Here is a 16,111-nt window from a genome sequence, read left to right as displayed (position 1 = left end):
TTTATATATTTTGGGTATTACCCCTTATTAGGTATATGATTTACAAATATTTTCTCCCATTTGCTAGGTTACCTTTTGATTTTGTTGATGGTTTCCTTTGCTGTGCAGAGCTTTTTAGTTTGTTGTAGTCCCACTTGTTTGTTTTTGCTTTTGGGATCAAGTTAAAAAAAAATCGCAAAGACTGATGTCAAGGCATGTACTGCTTATGTTTTCTTCTAGGAGTTTTACAGTTTCAGGTCTTACATTCAAGTCTTTAATCATTTTGAGTTAATTTTTGTGTATGGTGTAAGATAGGGGTCCAGTTTCATTCTGTTGCATGTGGCTATCTAGTTTTCTCAACACCACTTATTGAAGAGATTGTCGTTTTCCCCTTGTATATTCTTGCATCCTTTGTCATAAAGTAATTGACCATATACGCATGGGTTTATTTCTGTGCTCTCTGTTCTGTTCCGTTGATCCATGTGTCTTCTTTAAATGATGTCGCCGCTCTGATTACTGTATTACTTTGTAATATAGTTTTTTTGTTGGTTTGTTTTGGCCATGCCATGCGGCATGTGGGATCTTAGTTCCCCTGTGTTGGGAGAATGGAGTATTAACCACTGGACCATCAGGGAAGTCCCTGTAATATAGTTTTAAATTATGCCTCCTGCTTTGTTCTTCTTTCTCAAGACTGCTTTGGCAATTCAGGGTCTTTTGTGGTTCCATATAAATTTTAACATTGTTCTATTTCTGTGAAAAATGTTGTTGGAATTTTGATAGGGATTGCATTGAATCTGCAGATTGCTTTGGGAAGTATGGACATTTTAGCAATATTCTTTTAATTCATGCATATAGAATTTTTTTCCATTTATTTTTGTCTTCGATTTCTTTAATCAATGTCTTATAGTTTTCAGTATACAGTTCTTTTACCTCCTTGGTTAAATTTATTCCTAGGTAGGGACTTCCCTTGTGGTCCAGTGGTTAAGACTCTATGCTCCTACTGCAGGGGGCACGGGTTCCATCCCTGTTCGGGGAGCTACCATGCTGCACCGTGTGGCCAAAAAAAAAAAAAAAAAAAAAAAAATTGTATTCCTAGGTATTTTAATTTTTATTGTTTTTGTTGCAATTGTAAGTAGGATTTTCTTAGTTTCTCTTTCTTATAGTTCATTGTTAGTTTACAGAAACACGACGGGTTTTCGTATATTGATTTTGTATTCTGCAACTTTACTAAATTTGTTTATTCTAATAGTTTTATGGTGGAGTCTTTAGGGTTTTCTCTACATAATATCATTTCCTCTGCAATTAGTGACAATTATACTTCTTTCTTTCTGATTTGGATGGTTTTTAGAGAAAGTATATTTTTTATTTTCACTATGGACATTTAAGCATTTCTTATGATATTAAGTATCCCTCATCTTCTACCTTTCTCCTTGTCCCTTGGTTTGGGAGGGCATTTCTGGAGGTACATTAATGGTGGGTAGATAACATGGCCCTCTCCGTGGTTATATGGGTGAAATGTGGCTGAAATGAATATCAAAGCATGGCAGCCTTGAGGGAGAAAAGAAGAGGAGATATTATAAAAGGGTAATGTGGAGTCTGAGACAGTCTTTACAGAAGATAGGAAAAGAGGCTTGTTGCTAAGCTTTTGCTGGTCACACTTTTGTTGGCTTGGTGATGGTGAGATTTCTGTGCCTGTTGTGTGGATGAGTGGCTCAGTTCCTTTTTTGCACCAACTGGCAAACCATCTCCTTTCCCCTCTTTGGCAGCAATTCATTCTACCACAGAAAAACAAACTATGGGCGATTGTCTCAAATTGCTGTATATCAGGTGACCACTCTGTGAATGGAAGAATCTTTTTACAGAATGATCTTGGTACATACTCTTTGTGAAATTAGGAGTTTGTTTTATTGGAATGTTTTTTTTCCTTTTCTGGTAGTTGAAGTATTCTTGATAAAGGTTGAGTCTTTGATAAATATTAAATCTATATTCTTTTATTAGAAGTTAGCAATATTGCAAAAAGTGCTATAAAATAGATTAATATTTTAAAATAGATTTAATGTATTATTTTGACATTTTTGTTATAATTTAAGAATTCTCAATAATGCATTGTTTAACATGGCAGCCAGCTTTTGAACTTTAGAAAAAGTCAGTTATGGCATCATCATATGTATAAATCACAAATGATAGAATTAAAATTTTTTTAGATATGTGGAGGATATTTATCTTAATATGGGTTTATTTTGCATTTTCATTGTCTTTAGTTTTATGTGGGGATGAAAATGTGCCCTGAGTGCTTAGATTCCGGTATAATTGGGTGCTGGCGTTATTTATTACTGTAAATAGTTTGGTGCTTTGTCTGCACAAAGACAATAAAATAAATTACAAATAAACTTAACTCATAAGATTTCAATTCTATCAGACCTTAATGGAAATTTATTCAGAATGCTCTTTGTAGTTGATTATTTTCAACGGCATACTGTTAATTTTTATTCAATGTGGAATACTTAGTGCAATTACTGTAGTACAAGATGCCGTATTACTATGAAGATACAAGATAAGAAAAGGTTAAATCTTTTTTTTTTTAATCAGAAGACCCCTTGTTTTCATCGTTGAAAATGAGCATAATTCTGTTAGCCTATAGGTATCAAATGTATATCACTCTCCTTTTCATCTGTGGTCTTGAGAGTACTTTTATAAATGTGTAGATATGAGTTTGCTGGACTGTTTTTATAGAAGCTGATTTCTTGATCTCTTTTGTGGATATTATCAGCAACACTGAACTGAATTTCTACTCAGAGTGACTTTCTTTTCAAGAGCTAGAGATAGTGGTAATAATAGCTGTGGTGAAGGTGATCAGTGAACTTTTCTCATTTAGTTTCTCTGTTCTCAGGCCAAGGATGTTTGTATTCACACCTGTTTGATCTAGGGATGGGGCCATCCCATTGAAGCAGGGGGAGTTGCCCTCTCTCCCCTTACCTTCATATTTTGAGTTTTAGTGGCCTGGACAATATTCAGGGGGACACTTTCTGCTAATAAACAGGAGCTGCAAGACCATTAATCCAGGCTTCTGTCAGAAAAGCTGACAGACCTCTCAGGGGAGACCCTTCTGTGTTTGCTGCCTTGAGTCAGTGCGCGGTGCAGGCTGCCCCTAGTTGAGAGTAGGAGCGTGCAGCACTCCCTGCCTTCTACGCTGCCAGGACTGCCGGCTTGTTTTGGTTTCACTGAACCTTTTTGCCTAGATTCTAGTGAGAAAGTTGGGACTGCAGAAGTAATAAGTGGGTACAAACAGTGTCTCTAAAAAAAGAAACCTTCAGTTTTATTCTAGCTTATGTTCTCATATACATGGATTAATAAGCTTTTAAAATAGTTTAATATATGTTCATTGTAGAAAGTTAGAAAATGTCTATCAGAAAAGAACATGAAAAATATTTCTACTTCTCACAATTTTTATTTATATTCTGTTGGGTAAACAGCATTTCATATTTTTTCCTATGTGTGTATGTATTGTGTGTAATTTTTTTCTGATGAAAATGGGCTCATATTTTTTATATCCTTTTGTAACTTTGTTCACTAAACAGTATAATTTTAATAACCTACTAATTTAAAAATACTTGATTATATATAATATATAAAAGTTATAGTAAGAGAAGTTTCTAATTAACACACCTATTTTTTGGTATAGCTAATTAAAAATATTTACTCAATTAAATATCCAGGTTTAAAGGTTTATATGAGGTTTTGGAAATTATTTAATATCATCATGGAGAGTTGATTTGAAATATCTACAGATCATCTATTTTATTATGGTGTTCTATAAACAGTGCATAGTCCTTAAGCTTTTCATTACTTTAAATAGAATGGTACCTTTTTTTCTTTCCTCAACACCTGTCATATGACATGTAGGAAGAAATCTTTTGGCATAAAATGTTTTAAGTATATTGTCACACTTATTTTTTAAGTATTTATGTATTATTATATTCCTGGAAAAGATTACAAATAGTAATCTGACAAAGCCGACTACATATTACATAGTCTTTGATTTTTGAGACATTATTCTAGCAAGAATGACAACTTTTTGAACTGGATAAGGATCTGGCAGGTGCAAACCAAACATTCCCTATTCTCATGTACCGATTTGGGCGGAAGAGATGGCGACTGGTTTTAAGAGGGTGTGGAAAAAGTTATAAATCCTCGAAAAAGGAGTGAGGTGGGGCTCTACCCTGTTTTCCATACCAGTGTGCCAATTTAGCTCAGTGTTAACTCGTCAGGGCTAAATGCAGAAGTCTCTGTTGGAGTCTAATCTTAAAAATGTTTTCTTTGTGGTGGGCTTTGTTTTGGAGGAGTAGCCTGGGATAGGAAAGCCTTTATTCGCATGGTTATTATAAGTTCCTGAGCTTTATGCCAAAATTGCAAAGTTCTAAGTTAATGGTGAGAGGTTACTGTTATCCACCTTTGAATGTATAGCATTTATCATCCTTAAGAACTTTCTTAAAGAATGAGATCTTGGTCATTATGATCGTTGTTCTAACTATTCTGAGGACCCATTTAAAAAAATCAGTTATGTTTTTATTATTAGATTTGTTTCTATAAATTATCTCATCTCAAAAAGCAAGGGACATGATTAGAAATTTGGAGACTATCTGGCATTTTAAAAATACAGTTCATTTTTCTGGCCAGCAGTTTCGTCATGTAATTAGCTTGACAGAAATAGAATGTGAAGACTTTATGAAACAGAATTTTCTTATGTCCAAAGCTATTTTTAATTGACTGAGCAGTGTTAATGGGTAACCTTATAAATGAAAGAATGTATAAGAAAATCTCTTTAATTTTATGTAAGATTTATGGCATTGTAAGATTGTAATTGATGTTTGAATTTCCATAGGTTTTATCTGTTAAAATTCTTGTCTTGCTTTAGACTACTCAGAAGTTATGTATTTTGATTTTTTTTTTTTGCGGTACGCGGGCCTCTCACAGTTGTGGCCTCTCCCGTTGCGGAGCACAGGCTCCGGACGCGCAGGCTCAGCGGCCATGGCTCACGGGCTCAGCGCTCCGCGGCATGTGGGATCTTCCCAGACCGGGGCACGGACCCGCGTTCCCTGCATCGGCAGGCGGACTCTCAACCACTGCGCCACCAGGGAAGACCTATTTTGATTTTTTAAACATGCATTTGACATGTTTTTGAAAATAATAACTTTAAAGATGATGGTATGGCTATGCCTAGGTCTTGAAGTGGTATGTTGCTTGTTCAAATGCACAAAATCTCTCTACCCCCCATTGTTTGTCTGCTGATTGTTTCATTTCTCCTAAAATTCAAATACCTATGAAAATATCTTGCTGTGTCTTATATTTGAGTTATTTTTGGGCTCTGAAAAAACGGCCATCATAATAACTTTGTCTTAGTGGGATGTCTTAGTTGTCAGCATTAGGGAATCCCAGAAGGAGAGAGATGTGTTCTCTCTGTTGCTATTAAGAAGACAGGGAAGTCTGCAGACCCTGGGAATTTTTGTTTGGGATCCTTATCTCTGTAGGAGTTAGAATTAGGATCACAACTTCTGCCTCCTTGGAATTAGCAGAGAAACTGGAATTATAGGGTGCCTCAGAAATGGGGCATTAGTGCTGGTATGTAAGGAATTATTGGCATGGCCTACAAAAGTGTGAAGTTTGAGATGTCATAAAACCATGCTTGGTTTTCTCAGCCCTGTCAGTATATGCTAACTACATAGGTTACTATTTTTGCCCACTCTTTACTATAGTCTTCAGTAGCTTAATGGCAAAGGCTTACATTTGGAAGTTTTGGGGAGCCCTGCAGCCAGCCAGGTTCAGTCGTCAACCTATAACCTGATGAGAATTCACATTCCTTGGAAAGTTTTGAAGACTACAAAAATTAACCTGATACCTTACAGAATTGCCAAATATTTCTTTCTTTTTCTTTTTTTTCACTGCAAATATTTATTTCCATTATGAGATCTATAGAGGCATAATACTGTTAAAATGAGAAGAGTTTCTGAACCATATACACTTTTTTTAAGCATCTTTATTGGAGTATAACTGCTTTACAATGGTGTGTTAGTTTCTGCTTTATAGCCAAGTGAATCAGCTATACATAAATGTATATCGCCATATCTCTTCCCTCTTGCGTCTCCCTCCCTCCCACCCTCCCTGTCCCACCCCTCCAGGTGGTCACAAAGCACCAAGCTGATCTCCCTGGGCTATGCAGCTGCTTCCTGCTAGCTGTTTTTCATTTGATAGTGTATATATGTACATGCCACTCTCTTACTTTGTCACAGCTTACCCTTCCCCCTCCCTGTGTCCTCAAGTCCATTCTCTAGTAGGTCTGCATCTTTATTCCTGTTCTGCCCCTAGGTTCTTCATGACCTTTTTTTTTTTTTAAGATTCCATATATATGTGTTAGCATATGGTATTTATTTTTCTCTTTCTGACTTACTTCACCCTGTATGACAGACTCTAGGTCCATCCACCTCACTACAAAGAACTCAGTTTCGTTTCTTTTTATGGCTGAGTAATATTCCATTGTATATATGTGCCACAGCTTCTTTATCCATTCATCTGTCGATGGACACTTAGGTTGCTTCCATGTCCTGGCTATTGTAAATAGAGCAGCAATGAACATTGTGGTGTATGACTGTTTTTGAATTATGGTTTTCTCAGGGTATATGCCCAGTAGTGGGATTGCTGGGTTGTATGGTAGCTCTATTTTTAGTTTTTTAAGGAATATCCATACTGTTCTCCATAGTGGCTGTATCCATCTACATTCCCACCAACAGTGCAAGAGGGTTCCTTTCCTCCACACCCTCTCCAGCATTTATTGTTTGTAGATTTTTTTTTTTTTTTTTTTTTTTTGCGGTACAAGGACCTCTTACTGTTGGGGCCTCTCCCGTTGCGGAGCACAGGCTCTGGACGTGCAGGCTCAGCGGCCATGGCTCATGGGCCTAGCTGCTCCACGGCATGTGGAACCTTTCCGGACCGGGGCACGAACCCATGTCCCCTGCGTTGGTATCAGGGTGATGGTGGCCTCGTAGAATGAGTTTGGGAGTGTACTTCCCTCTGCTATATTTTGGAAGAGTTTGAGAAGGATAGGTGTTAACTCTTCTCTAAATGTTTGATAGAATTTGCCTGTGAAGCCATCTGGTCCTGGGCTTTTGTTTGTTGGAAGATCTTTAATCACAGTTTCGATTTCATTGCTTGTGCTTGGTCTGTTTATGTTTTCTATTTCTTCCTGGTTCAGTCTCAGAAGGTTGTGCTTTTCTAAGAATTTGTCCATTTCTTCCACATTGTCCATTTTATTGGCATACAGTTGCTTGTAATCTCTCACGATCTTTTGTAGTTCTGCAGTGTCAGTTGTTACTTCTCCTTTTTCATTTCTAATTCTGTTGATTTGAGTCTTCTCCCTTTTTTTCTTGATGAGTCTGGCTAATGGTTTATCAATTTTATTTATCTTCTCAAAGAACCAGCTTTTAGTTTTATTGATCTTTGCTATCGTTTCCTTCATTTCTTTTTCATTTATTTCTGATCTGATCTTTATGATTTCTTTCCTTCTGCTAACTTTGGGGGTTTTTTGCTCTTCTTTTTCTAATTGCTTTAGGTGCAGGGTCAGGTTGTTTACTCGAGATATTTCTTGTTTCTTAAGGTGGGATTGTATTGCTATAAACTTCCCCCTTAGAACTGCTTTTGCTGCATCCCATAGGTTTTGGGTCATCGTGTGTTCATTGTCATTTGTTTCTAGGTATTTTTTTATTTCCCCTTTGATTTCTTCAGTGATCTCTTGGTTATTAAGTAGTGTATTGTTTAGCCTCCATTTGTTTCTATTTTTTACAAATTTTTTCCTGTAATTGATATCTAGTCTCATAGCATTGTGGTCGGAAAAGATACTTGATACGATTTCAATTTTCTTAAATTTACCAAGGCTTGATTTGTGACCCAAGATATGATCTATTCTGGAGAATTTTCCATGAGCACTTGAGAAGAAAGTGTATTCTGTTGTTTTTGGATGGAAAGTCCTATAAATATCATTTAACTCCATCTTGTTTAATGTATCATTTAAAGCTTCTGTTCCCTTATTTATTTTCATTTTGGATGATCTGATCTGTCCATTGGTGAAAGTGAGGTTAAAGTCCCCTACTATGATTGTATTACGGTCAATTTCCCCTTCTATGGCTGTTAGCATTTGCCTTATGTATTGAGGTGCTTCTATGTTGGGTGCATAAATATCTACAATTGTTATATTTTCTTGGATTGATCCATTGATCATTATGTAGTGTTCTTCTTTGTCTCTTGTAATAGTGTTTGTTTTAAAGACTATTTTGTCTGATATGACAATTGCTACTCCAGCTCTCTTTTGATTTCCATTTGCATGGAATATCTTTTTCCATCCCCTCACTTTCAGTCTGTGTGTGTCCCTAGGTCTGAAGTGGGTCTCTTGAAGACAGCATGTATATGGGTCTTGTTTTTGTATCCATTCAGCAGTCTATGTCTTTTGGTTGGAGCATTTAATCCATTTACTTTTAAGGTATTTTTCGATATGTATGTTCCTCTTACGATTTTCTTAATTGTTTTGGGTTTGTTATTGTAGGTCTTTTCCTTCTCTTGTGTTTCCTGCCTAGAGAAGTTCCTTTAGTATTTGTTGTAGAGTTGGTTTGGTGGTGCTGAATTCTCTTAGCTTTTGCTTGTCTGTAAAGCTTTTCATTTCTCCGTCGAACCTGAATGAGATCCTTGCTGGGTAGAGTGATCTTGGTTGAAGGTTTTTCCTTTTCATCACTTTAAATATGTCCTGCCACTCCCTTCAGGCTTGCAGTTTCTGCTGAAAGATCAGCTGTTAACCTTATGGGGATTCCCTTGTATGTTATTTGTTTTTTTCTTCCCTCGCTGCTTTTAATGTTTTTTCTTTGTATTTAATTTCTGGTAGTTTGATTAATATATGTCATGGCGTGTTTCTCCTTGGATTTATCCTGTATGGGACTCTCTGCATTTCTGGGAATTGAGTAACTATTTCTTTTCCCATATTAGGGTAGTTTTCAACTATAACCTCTTCAAATACTTTCTGTCCCTTTCTTTTTCTCTTCTTCTGGGATCCCTATAATTCGAATGTTGGTGCGTTGATTGTTGTCCCAGAGGTCTCCGAGACTGTCCTTAATTCTTTTCATTCTTTTTTCTTTATTCTGCTCTGCAGTAGTTATTTCCACTATTTTATCTTCCAGGTCACTTATCCGTTCTTCTGCCTCAGTTATTCTGCTGTTGGTTCCTTCTAGTGTAGTTTTCATTTCAGTTATTGTATTGTTCATCATTGTTTGTTTGCTCTTTTGTTCTTCTAGGTCCTTGTTAAATGTTTCTTGTATTTTCTCCCTTCTATTTCCAAGATTTTGGATCATCTTTACTATTATTATTCTGAATTCTTTTTCAGGTAGACTGCCTATTTCCTCTTCATTTGTTTGGTCTGGTGGGTTTTTATCTTGCTGCTTCATCTGCTGTGTGTTTCTCTGTCTTCTCACTTTGCTTAACATACTGTGTTTGGGATCTCCTCTTCGCAGGCTACAGGTTAGTAGTTTCCATTGTTTTTTGTGTCTGCCCCTAGTGTTTAAGGTTGGTTCAGTGGGTTGTGTAGGCTTCCTGGTGGAGAGGACTAGTACCTGTGTTCTGGTGGATGAGGGTGGATCTTGTCTTTCTGGTGGGCGGGTCCGCATCCGGTGGTGTGTTTGCGATGTCTGTGACCTTATTATGATTTTAGACAGCCTCTCTGCTAATGGGTGGTGTTGTTTTCCTGTCTTGCTAGTTGTTTGGCATAGGGTGTCCAGCATCGTAGCTTGCTGGTCATTGAGTAGAGCTGGGTCTTGGCATTGATATGGAGATCTCTGGGAGATTTTTGCCGTTTGATATTATGTGGAGCTGGGAGGTCTCTGGTGGACCAATGTCCTGAACTCGGCTCTCCCACCTCAGAGACAGAGGCCTGACACCTGGCCGGAGCACCAAGACCCTGTCATCCACACAGCTCAGAATAAAAGGGAGAAAAAAAGAAAGAAAAAAATAAAGTTATTAAAATAAAAAATAATTATTAAAAATAAAAAAATTTTAAAACTAATTAAAAAAAGAAAGAGAGCAACCAAACCAAAAAACAAATTCACCAATGATAACAAGCACTTAAAACTATACTAAAGGGCTTCCCTGGTGGCGCAGTGGTTGAGAGTCCGCCTGCCGATGCAGGGGACACGAGTTCGTGCCCCGGTCCGGGAAGATCCCACATGCCGTGGAGTGGCTAGGCCCGTGAGCCATGGCCGCTGAGTCTGCGTGTCCGGAGCCTGTGCCCCGCAATGGGAGAGGCCACAACAATGAGAGGCCCGTGTACCACAAAAAAAAAAAAAAAAAAAAAAAAAAAAACTATACTAAAAAAAACAGAAACAAAAAAACCAACAGACAGAACCCTAGGAAAAATGGTAAAAGCAGAGCTTATACAGACAAAATAACACACAGAAGCAGACACATACACACTCACAAGAAGAGAAAAAGAAAAAAAATATATTGTTGCTCCCAAAGTCCACCACCTCAATTTGGGATGATTCGTTGTCTATTCAGGTATTCCACAGATGCAGGGTAGATCAAGTTGATCGTGGAGATTTAATCTGCTGCTTCTGGGGCTGCTGGGAGAAATTTCCCTTTCTCTTCTTTTTTTGCACAGCTCCCGGGGTTCAGCTTTGGATTTGGCCCTGCCTCTGCGTGCAGGTCGCCTGAGGGCGGTCTCTTCTTCACCCAGACAGGACGGGGTTAAAGGAGCAGCTGATTCGAGGGCTCTGGCTCACTCTGGCCGGGGGGAGGGAGGGGTGCGGATGCGGGGCAAGCCTGTGGCCTCAGAGGCCGGCGTGACGTTGCACCAGCCTGAGGTGCACCATGCGTTCTCCCAGGGAAGTTGTCCCTGGATCACGGGACCCTGGCAGTGGCGGGTTGCACAGGCTCCCGGGAGGGGAGGTGTGGATAGTGACCTGTGCTTGCACACAGGCTTCTTGGTGGCGGTAGCAGCAGCCTTAGCATCCCATGCCCGTCTCTGGGGTCCGCGCTTATAGCCGTGGCTTGCGCCCGTCTCTGGAGCTTGTTTAGGCAGTGCTCGGAATCCCCTCTCCTCGCGCACCCCAGAACAATGGTCTCTTGCCTCTTGGGCAGGTCCAGACTTTTTCCCGGACTCCCTTCCGGCTAGCCATGGTGCACTAGCCCCCTTCAGGCTGTGTTCACGCCACCAACCCTATTCCTCTCCCTGCTATCCGACTGAAGCCCGAGCCTCAGCTCCCAGCCTCCGCCCACCCCAGCGGGTGAGCAGACGAGCCTCTTGGGCTGGTGAGTGCTGGTCGGCACCGATGCTCTGTGCGGGAATCTCTCAGCTTTGCCCTCCTCACCCCTGTTGCTGCGCTCTCCTCCACGGCTCCGAAGCTTACCCCTCCGCCACCCGCAGTCTCCGCCTGCGAAGGGGCTTCTAGTGTGTGGAAACCTTTCCTTCTTCACGGCTCCCTCCCACTGGTGTAGGTCCCATCCCTATCCTTTAGTCTGTGTTTATTCTTTTTTCTTTTGCCCTACCCAGGTACGTGGGGAGTTTCTCGCATTTTGGGAGGTCTGAGGTCTTCTGCCAGCGTTCAGTAGGTGTTCTGTAGGAGTTGTTCCACATGTAGATGTATTTCTGATGTATTTGTGGGGAGGAAGGTGATCTGCACGTCTTACTCTTCCGCCATCTTGAAGCTCTTCCAATATTTATTTTTTGATTGAATGGTTTTAGGCTGTTCTAGCTATTCTGGTGACTATGTATACCTACTTTTTTGGGCTCAGTCAAAACTGCAGTTTCACACTATATTATAAAAGGTACTAGATTTTCAGTAAATAGACCTGTGTTCTCTTTAGAACTTAAAAATCAGAGCCTGAAAGATAATTTTGTTGTTAAAGAGAAAACCTATGTTATGTGTCCATATACATTTTAGTTTACCCCTTGGTAGGTTATTTAAATTTGATTTTTTGGTTAATTTTAGACTCTTTTTGATCAGAACAATGCTGCAAAAAAAGAAGAGTCAGAAACTGCAAACAGAAACGATTCTTCAAAGAAGTTGTCTGTCGAGAGAGTGTATCAAAAAAAGACACAACTTGAACATATTCTCCTTCGTCCTGATACATACATTGGGTCGGTGGAGCCACTGACACAGGTAATTATTAAATTTTACTGAAATTAGATGTGTATCTACTTTCTAATAAAATTTTGTAAGTATATGCTCTGTGAGTACACAATTTCATGTCTCTGGTAATAATAGAAAGTAGGGAGAGAGATCTAAGAGGTAGAAATGTCTTAATTTTTCACTAGAAATTAAAAAAACTGGGAGCTAAAAACTATCTGAGAAGTATAGGGAAGTATAAAGTAAAAGGGTGCTATGTGAACTTTTTAAAAGTTCTGAAGTTCATGCTATGGTTTATTTTAAATTCTAGAATTTATATATATACATTGAATATTGTTTAATGCTTACTATGGACTTGGCTTACACATAGCAATTTTTTTCTAGCAGTTTTGTGAAGTAGGTACTATTATCTCCATTTTATAAATGAGGACACTGAAGTTTAAATAAATTTAAGTAACTTGCTCAGACCTCAACTAGTGAGAGCTGGGATTCAAAGCTAGGTGTCTTTGACTCCAAAATCATGCTGCATTCATACTGTTTACTCTGTGCTACTTATACTACAGAAAAATATCATGTGTGAAGTAAAAGTGTAAAGTAAACATAATTTTTTCCTATTTTATTTAAATACTGTTTCTAACAATTTTTGGTGCCTTATATTAAAGCTGACTTTATGTATGAGTAAGAATACAGACTTGATACAAAATGAACAATTTCTCAATTTTGAGGCTATTTAAATTGAAGATGAATACAGCGAGGTTGACTGCAGCTGAAACAGTATGTTTTTCTACTTTGAAGATCTAAGTATTTACAGACTAAATGACAAATATGGGTTTATGCTTTGTAGAATTGATGTTAAATATTTTTTATTCCATAAGTTCTTTGGAACTTTTCTCTCAATGCAGCTCATGTGGGTGTATGATGAAGATGTAGGAATGAATTGCAGAGAGGTTACCTTTGTGCCGGGTTTATACAAGATCTTTGATGAAATTTTGGGTGAGTACTTGCTTAAGATTTAATGCATCTGTTTCTATTGATATCATTATAATGTCCCTATATATGTAAAGCCAGACTTATAAATTTTAAAGGCGTATCTCTGGTTTTTATGCTGAGTATAAATGTTCTTCAGAAAATCTGTATTACCTGCTCTAATATGTTCTTATCTCTGGACATCAAGTCTTTGTGTTTCGGTTTGTTCATCTGTAAAATGCATGTGCTGTATTTGATCAGTAATCCCAGGGTTATTTTATGGTCCTGTATGTGCAGTCGTCTCGGGGCTGCTCACATCCCAGTCAACAGGGCAGGGCATGTTAAAAATATAGATTCCAGGGCCTGATTCTTGCAGATTCAGTCGAGACACATAAAAATGGGTTTTTCACCAACACATTAGGTGTTTCTATTGGACAACCAGGTTTAACAACCATTGTTCCAAATACCTCTGTCCTTTCCAAATCACATGATTAGTTAAATCACAGCGAAGTGTGGATACCTAATTGACTCCTAGGGTAGGCTTGCACTTTGGAAACGTTTTTAGCCAAGGATTCTCTATAGAGACTCGTCAGTGCCACTTGAGGTTTCCTACCAGGGTTGTTTGGGTCTCTTGAAGCTTCTTTTGGTCTTTGGGAAAAGGATAGGAGAGTAAAACTGGTTACTTACGTTTTGTACTTTTCACTCTTGTCTGCCAACTATCTGCCAGTTTTACTTTTTGGTTACACAGTGTTTATCAGGAACATATTCCTTCTGTGATTGAAGTTCAATTTGACAGCTAGCTAACCACTGAAGCTGTGGTTAATGTATGCAAGTATTATCAGTTATAGTTCATAGGATTTAAAATTTTGATTTCTGAGGATGCTAAAGAGTGCTTTTCTAACTCAAAAATAACTGGTTTCAGCTCAATCTGTCTATAAAATCACTAGTTTATTGAATGAAGGAGAGCAAGAGAAAGTAGTTATGTGTTGCTAAGATAAAATATAATTAAACCCGATATTTTACTTTTAGACCTGGATAGGGGTTTGTAAACTGCAGATGTTTGTTTCTACTTGTTTTTATATATCATAGAATCATCCCCCCCTTGTTTTGTGGTAGAAGACATAACCGTAATTTGGTGTGATATAAAATTTAAGAATATTATTTGGAAAATAAGATTTTGTATTAGAAGTTAGCAGTATTATTTTCATTAACTATTATCTCATGTAAATGTTTATATTAAGTAGTGATGCACATGTAGCTGTTTATGTATGTCCTTATATGTTTATTTATTATAACTTTTTATATATTTTATTACTTATCAAAATATTTAATTTTGTAGTTAATGCAGCTGACAATAAACAGAGGGATAAGAACATGACCTGTATTAAAGTTTCTATTGATCCGTAAGTATATTTCAAGCTTAATTTTTTATGCTAAAGTTGTTTTATTCAGATGTTCAACTTCGAACATTCCTCAAAGGAATAATGCATACAGTTAGTACTCTTGAGTTTCTTGTTGCTTGAGACCTTGTTATTTTTGCCTCTTTTGGCCAGAATGCTACCCTCTTATAGTTTCCTCTGTCATTCATGATCTTTTTCTCCAAAGTATTCAGTACTTCCTTATGGGAGCGCTTGGAGACCATTTTTCTCCCTCTTTGATGCTGTGGATACTGTTTTAGCTGCTAGAATAATCAATCTTTTCTTATTTTTGCTTTGGTACTCAAGGCTACAGGCTATTGTTAGTACTATTCCAGTTATATTATGGGTTAAATTTACCTTTTCATAACCAACATTGGACTTTTCCATTTATATCATTTGTAAATTGGGAACTGCTGGTATTATAGAATATATATACCAGGTGTTCAGCTGATAACTACAGTGATTTTTTTTTTTTGGAGGACTGAGGGGGGAGTGAAAATAATAAAGTATTTCTAACTTAAAACTTTATCCTGTTTTCACCAGTATGCTTTTGTGAGATATTACGTTACATTTATCCTTTATAATTAGTAATTTAGCATGATTTTACCATGAAAATTTTCTTTAACATGAAAATTTAATAACTCAGTTATAGCCTTACTGTCAGTAATCTAATTTTAAGGACATGGTTAAGATAAATGATATAATAAAAATATAATTTATATTTGGTTATACCGTGAAGTTGACTGTATCTTATATGAAAATATTACCACATAACTATACTGTTGAAGTTCTTGATTTTTCTTTTTCTTCCTTTCTTTTTTTATTTGTTTTTCATTTGCATCATTTCTATAACAAATAAATTCTTGAGAATCTGTATGATAAGATGCACAGCACACTTACAAGTTGCAACTTAGGCAGACATTTAAAAGGAAATTTTGGTTGCCAGGATTTCTTTTCTTCCATATTTAGGAAATTATCAGTTAAAAATGGTATCATTTATTATGTTTTAGGAGAGCTAGTAAGGAGTAGTAGATGTTGAATTTTTGATATCTTTAAGCTTTTTAAAAAATCGGAACTGAAAACTAAGGAAGAAGGCCTTTTCTTAAATACATTCGTGGTGAACATGGTTACGATATTTGGTTCTTTTATCTTAATTGTTTTGACCACATTGATCCAACAATGTGGACTTTAAAAAAAAAGATTAGATAGAACCTCATCATAACAAAGTGATGAAGAAGTGAGCTATAAAACAGCTCTGTAGACCAAATAATGACTCTTGGTGGCAGGCTTTACTTTAAGTTTATTACAGATTTGGGACAAAGTAATTCTATGTAACTAGTGCCTTTATTGCTCTCTTTCTAACTCCCTTTTCATTCAGCAGACATTTTTGTGTGACTATAAGAGTGTCATAGAATTATAACTAAATTTATTTGGTTCTTAATGGCAATCAGATAACAGTTTCTTTTTTCTTATTTATCTCTAAGTCATTTTAACTGCTTCTGCTGGAAAGTTCTTTTATTTCATATAAAATATGTATATAAAACAAAAATTCATAGTCGACTATTCCAAGGAAAAAAGGGTGAAGGTAGTATA

General features: G+C 37.2%; 1 protein-coding gene across 3 annotated transcripts in view; it reads left to right on the top strand.

Annotated features, from left to right (window-relative positions):
* The window catches only part of TOP2B (DNA topoisomerase II beta), a 65,720-nt gene that overhangs the window by 6,990 nt on the left and 42,619 nt on the right, over positions 1 to 16,111 (top strand). For 2 of the 3 annotated variants that reach the window (XM_060099506.1, XM_060099504.1), the window contains exons 2-4: positions 11,997 to 12,167; positions 13,037 to 13,127; positions 14,440 to 14,503. In XM_060099506.1, coding sequence (XP_059955489.1) covers positions 11,997 to 12,167; positions 13,037 to 13,127; positions 14,440 to 14,503 — 326 coding nt within the window. The remainder of the gene's footprint in view (positions 1 to 11,996; positions 12,168 to 13,036; positions 13,128 to 14,439; positions 14,504 to 16,111) is intronic. The other variant, XM_060099505.1, reaches the window with a different exon arrangement.

The sequence above is a fragment of the Mesoplodon densirostris genome, chromosome 5 (genome assembly GCF_025265405.1).
Source record: "Mesoplodon densirostris isolate mMesDen1 chromosome 5, mMesDen1 primary haplotype, whole genome shotgun sequence".
NCBI lineage: Eukaryota > Metazoa > Chordata > Mammalia > Artiodactyla > Ziphiidae > Mesoplodon > Mesoplodon densirostris.
The sequence above is the reverse complement of the archived record's forward strand: the minus strand, read 5'-3'. Positions and strand labels throughout refer to the sequence as shown.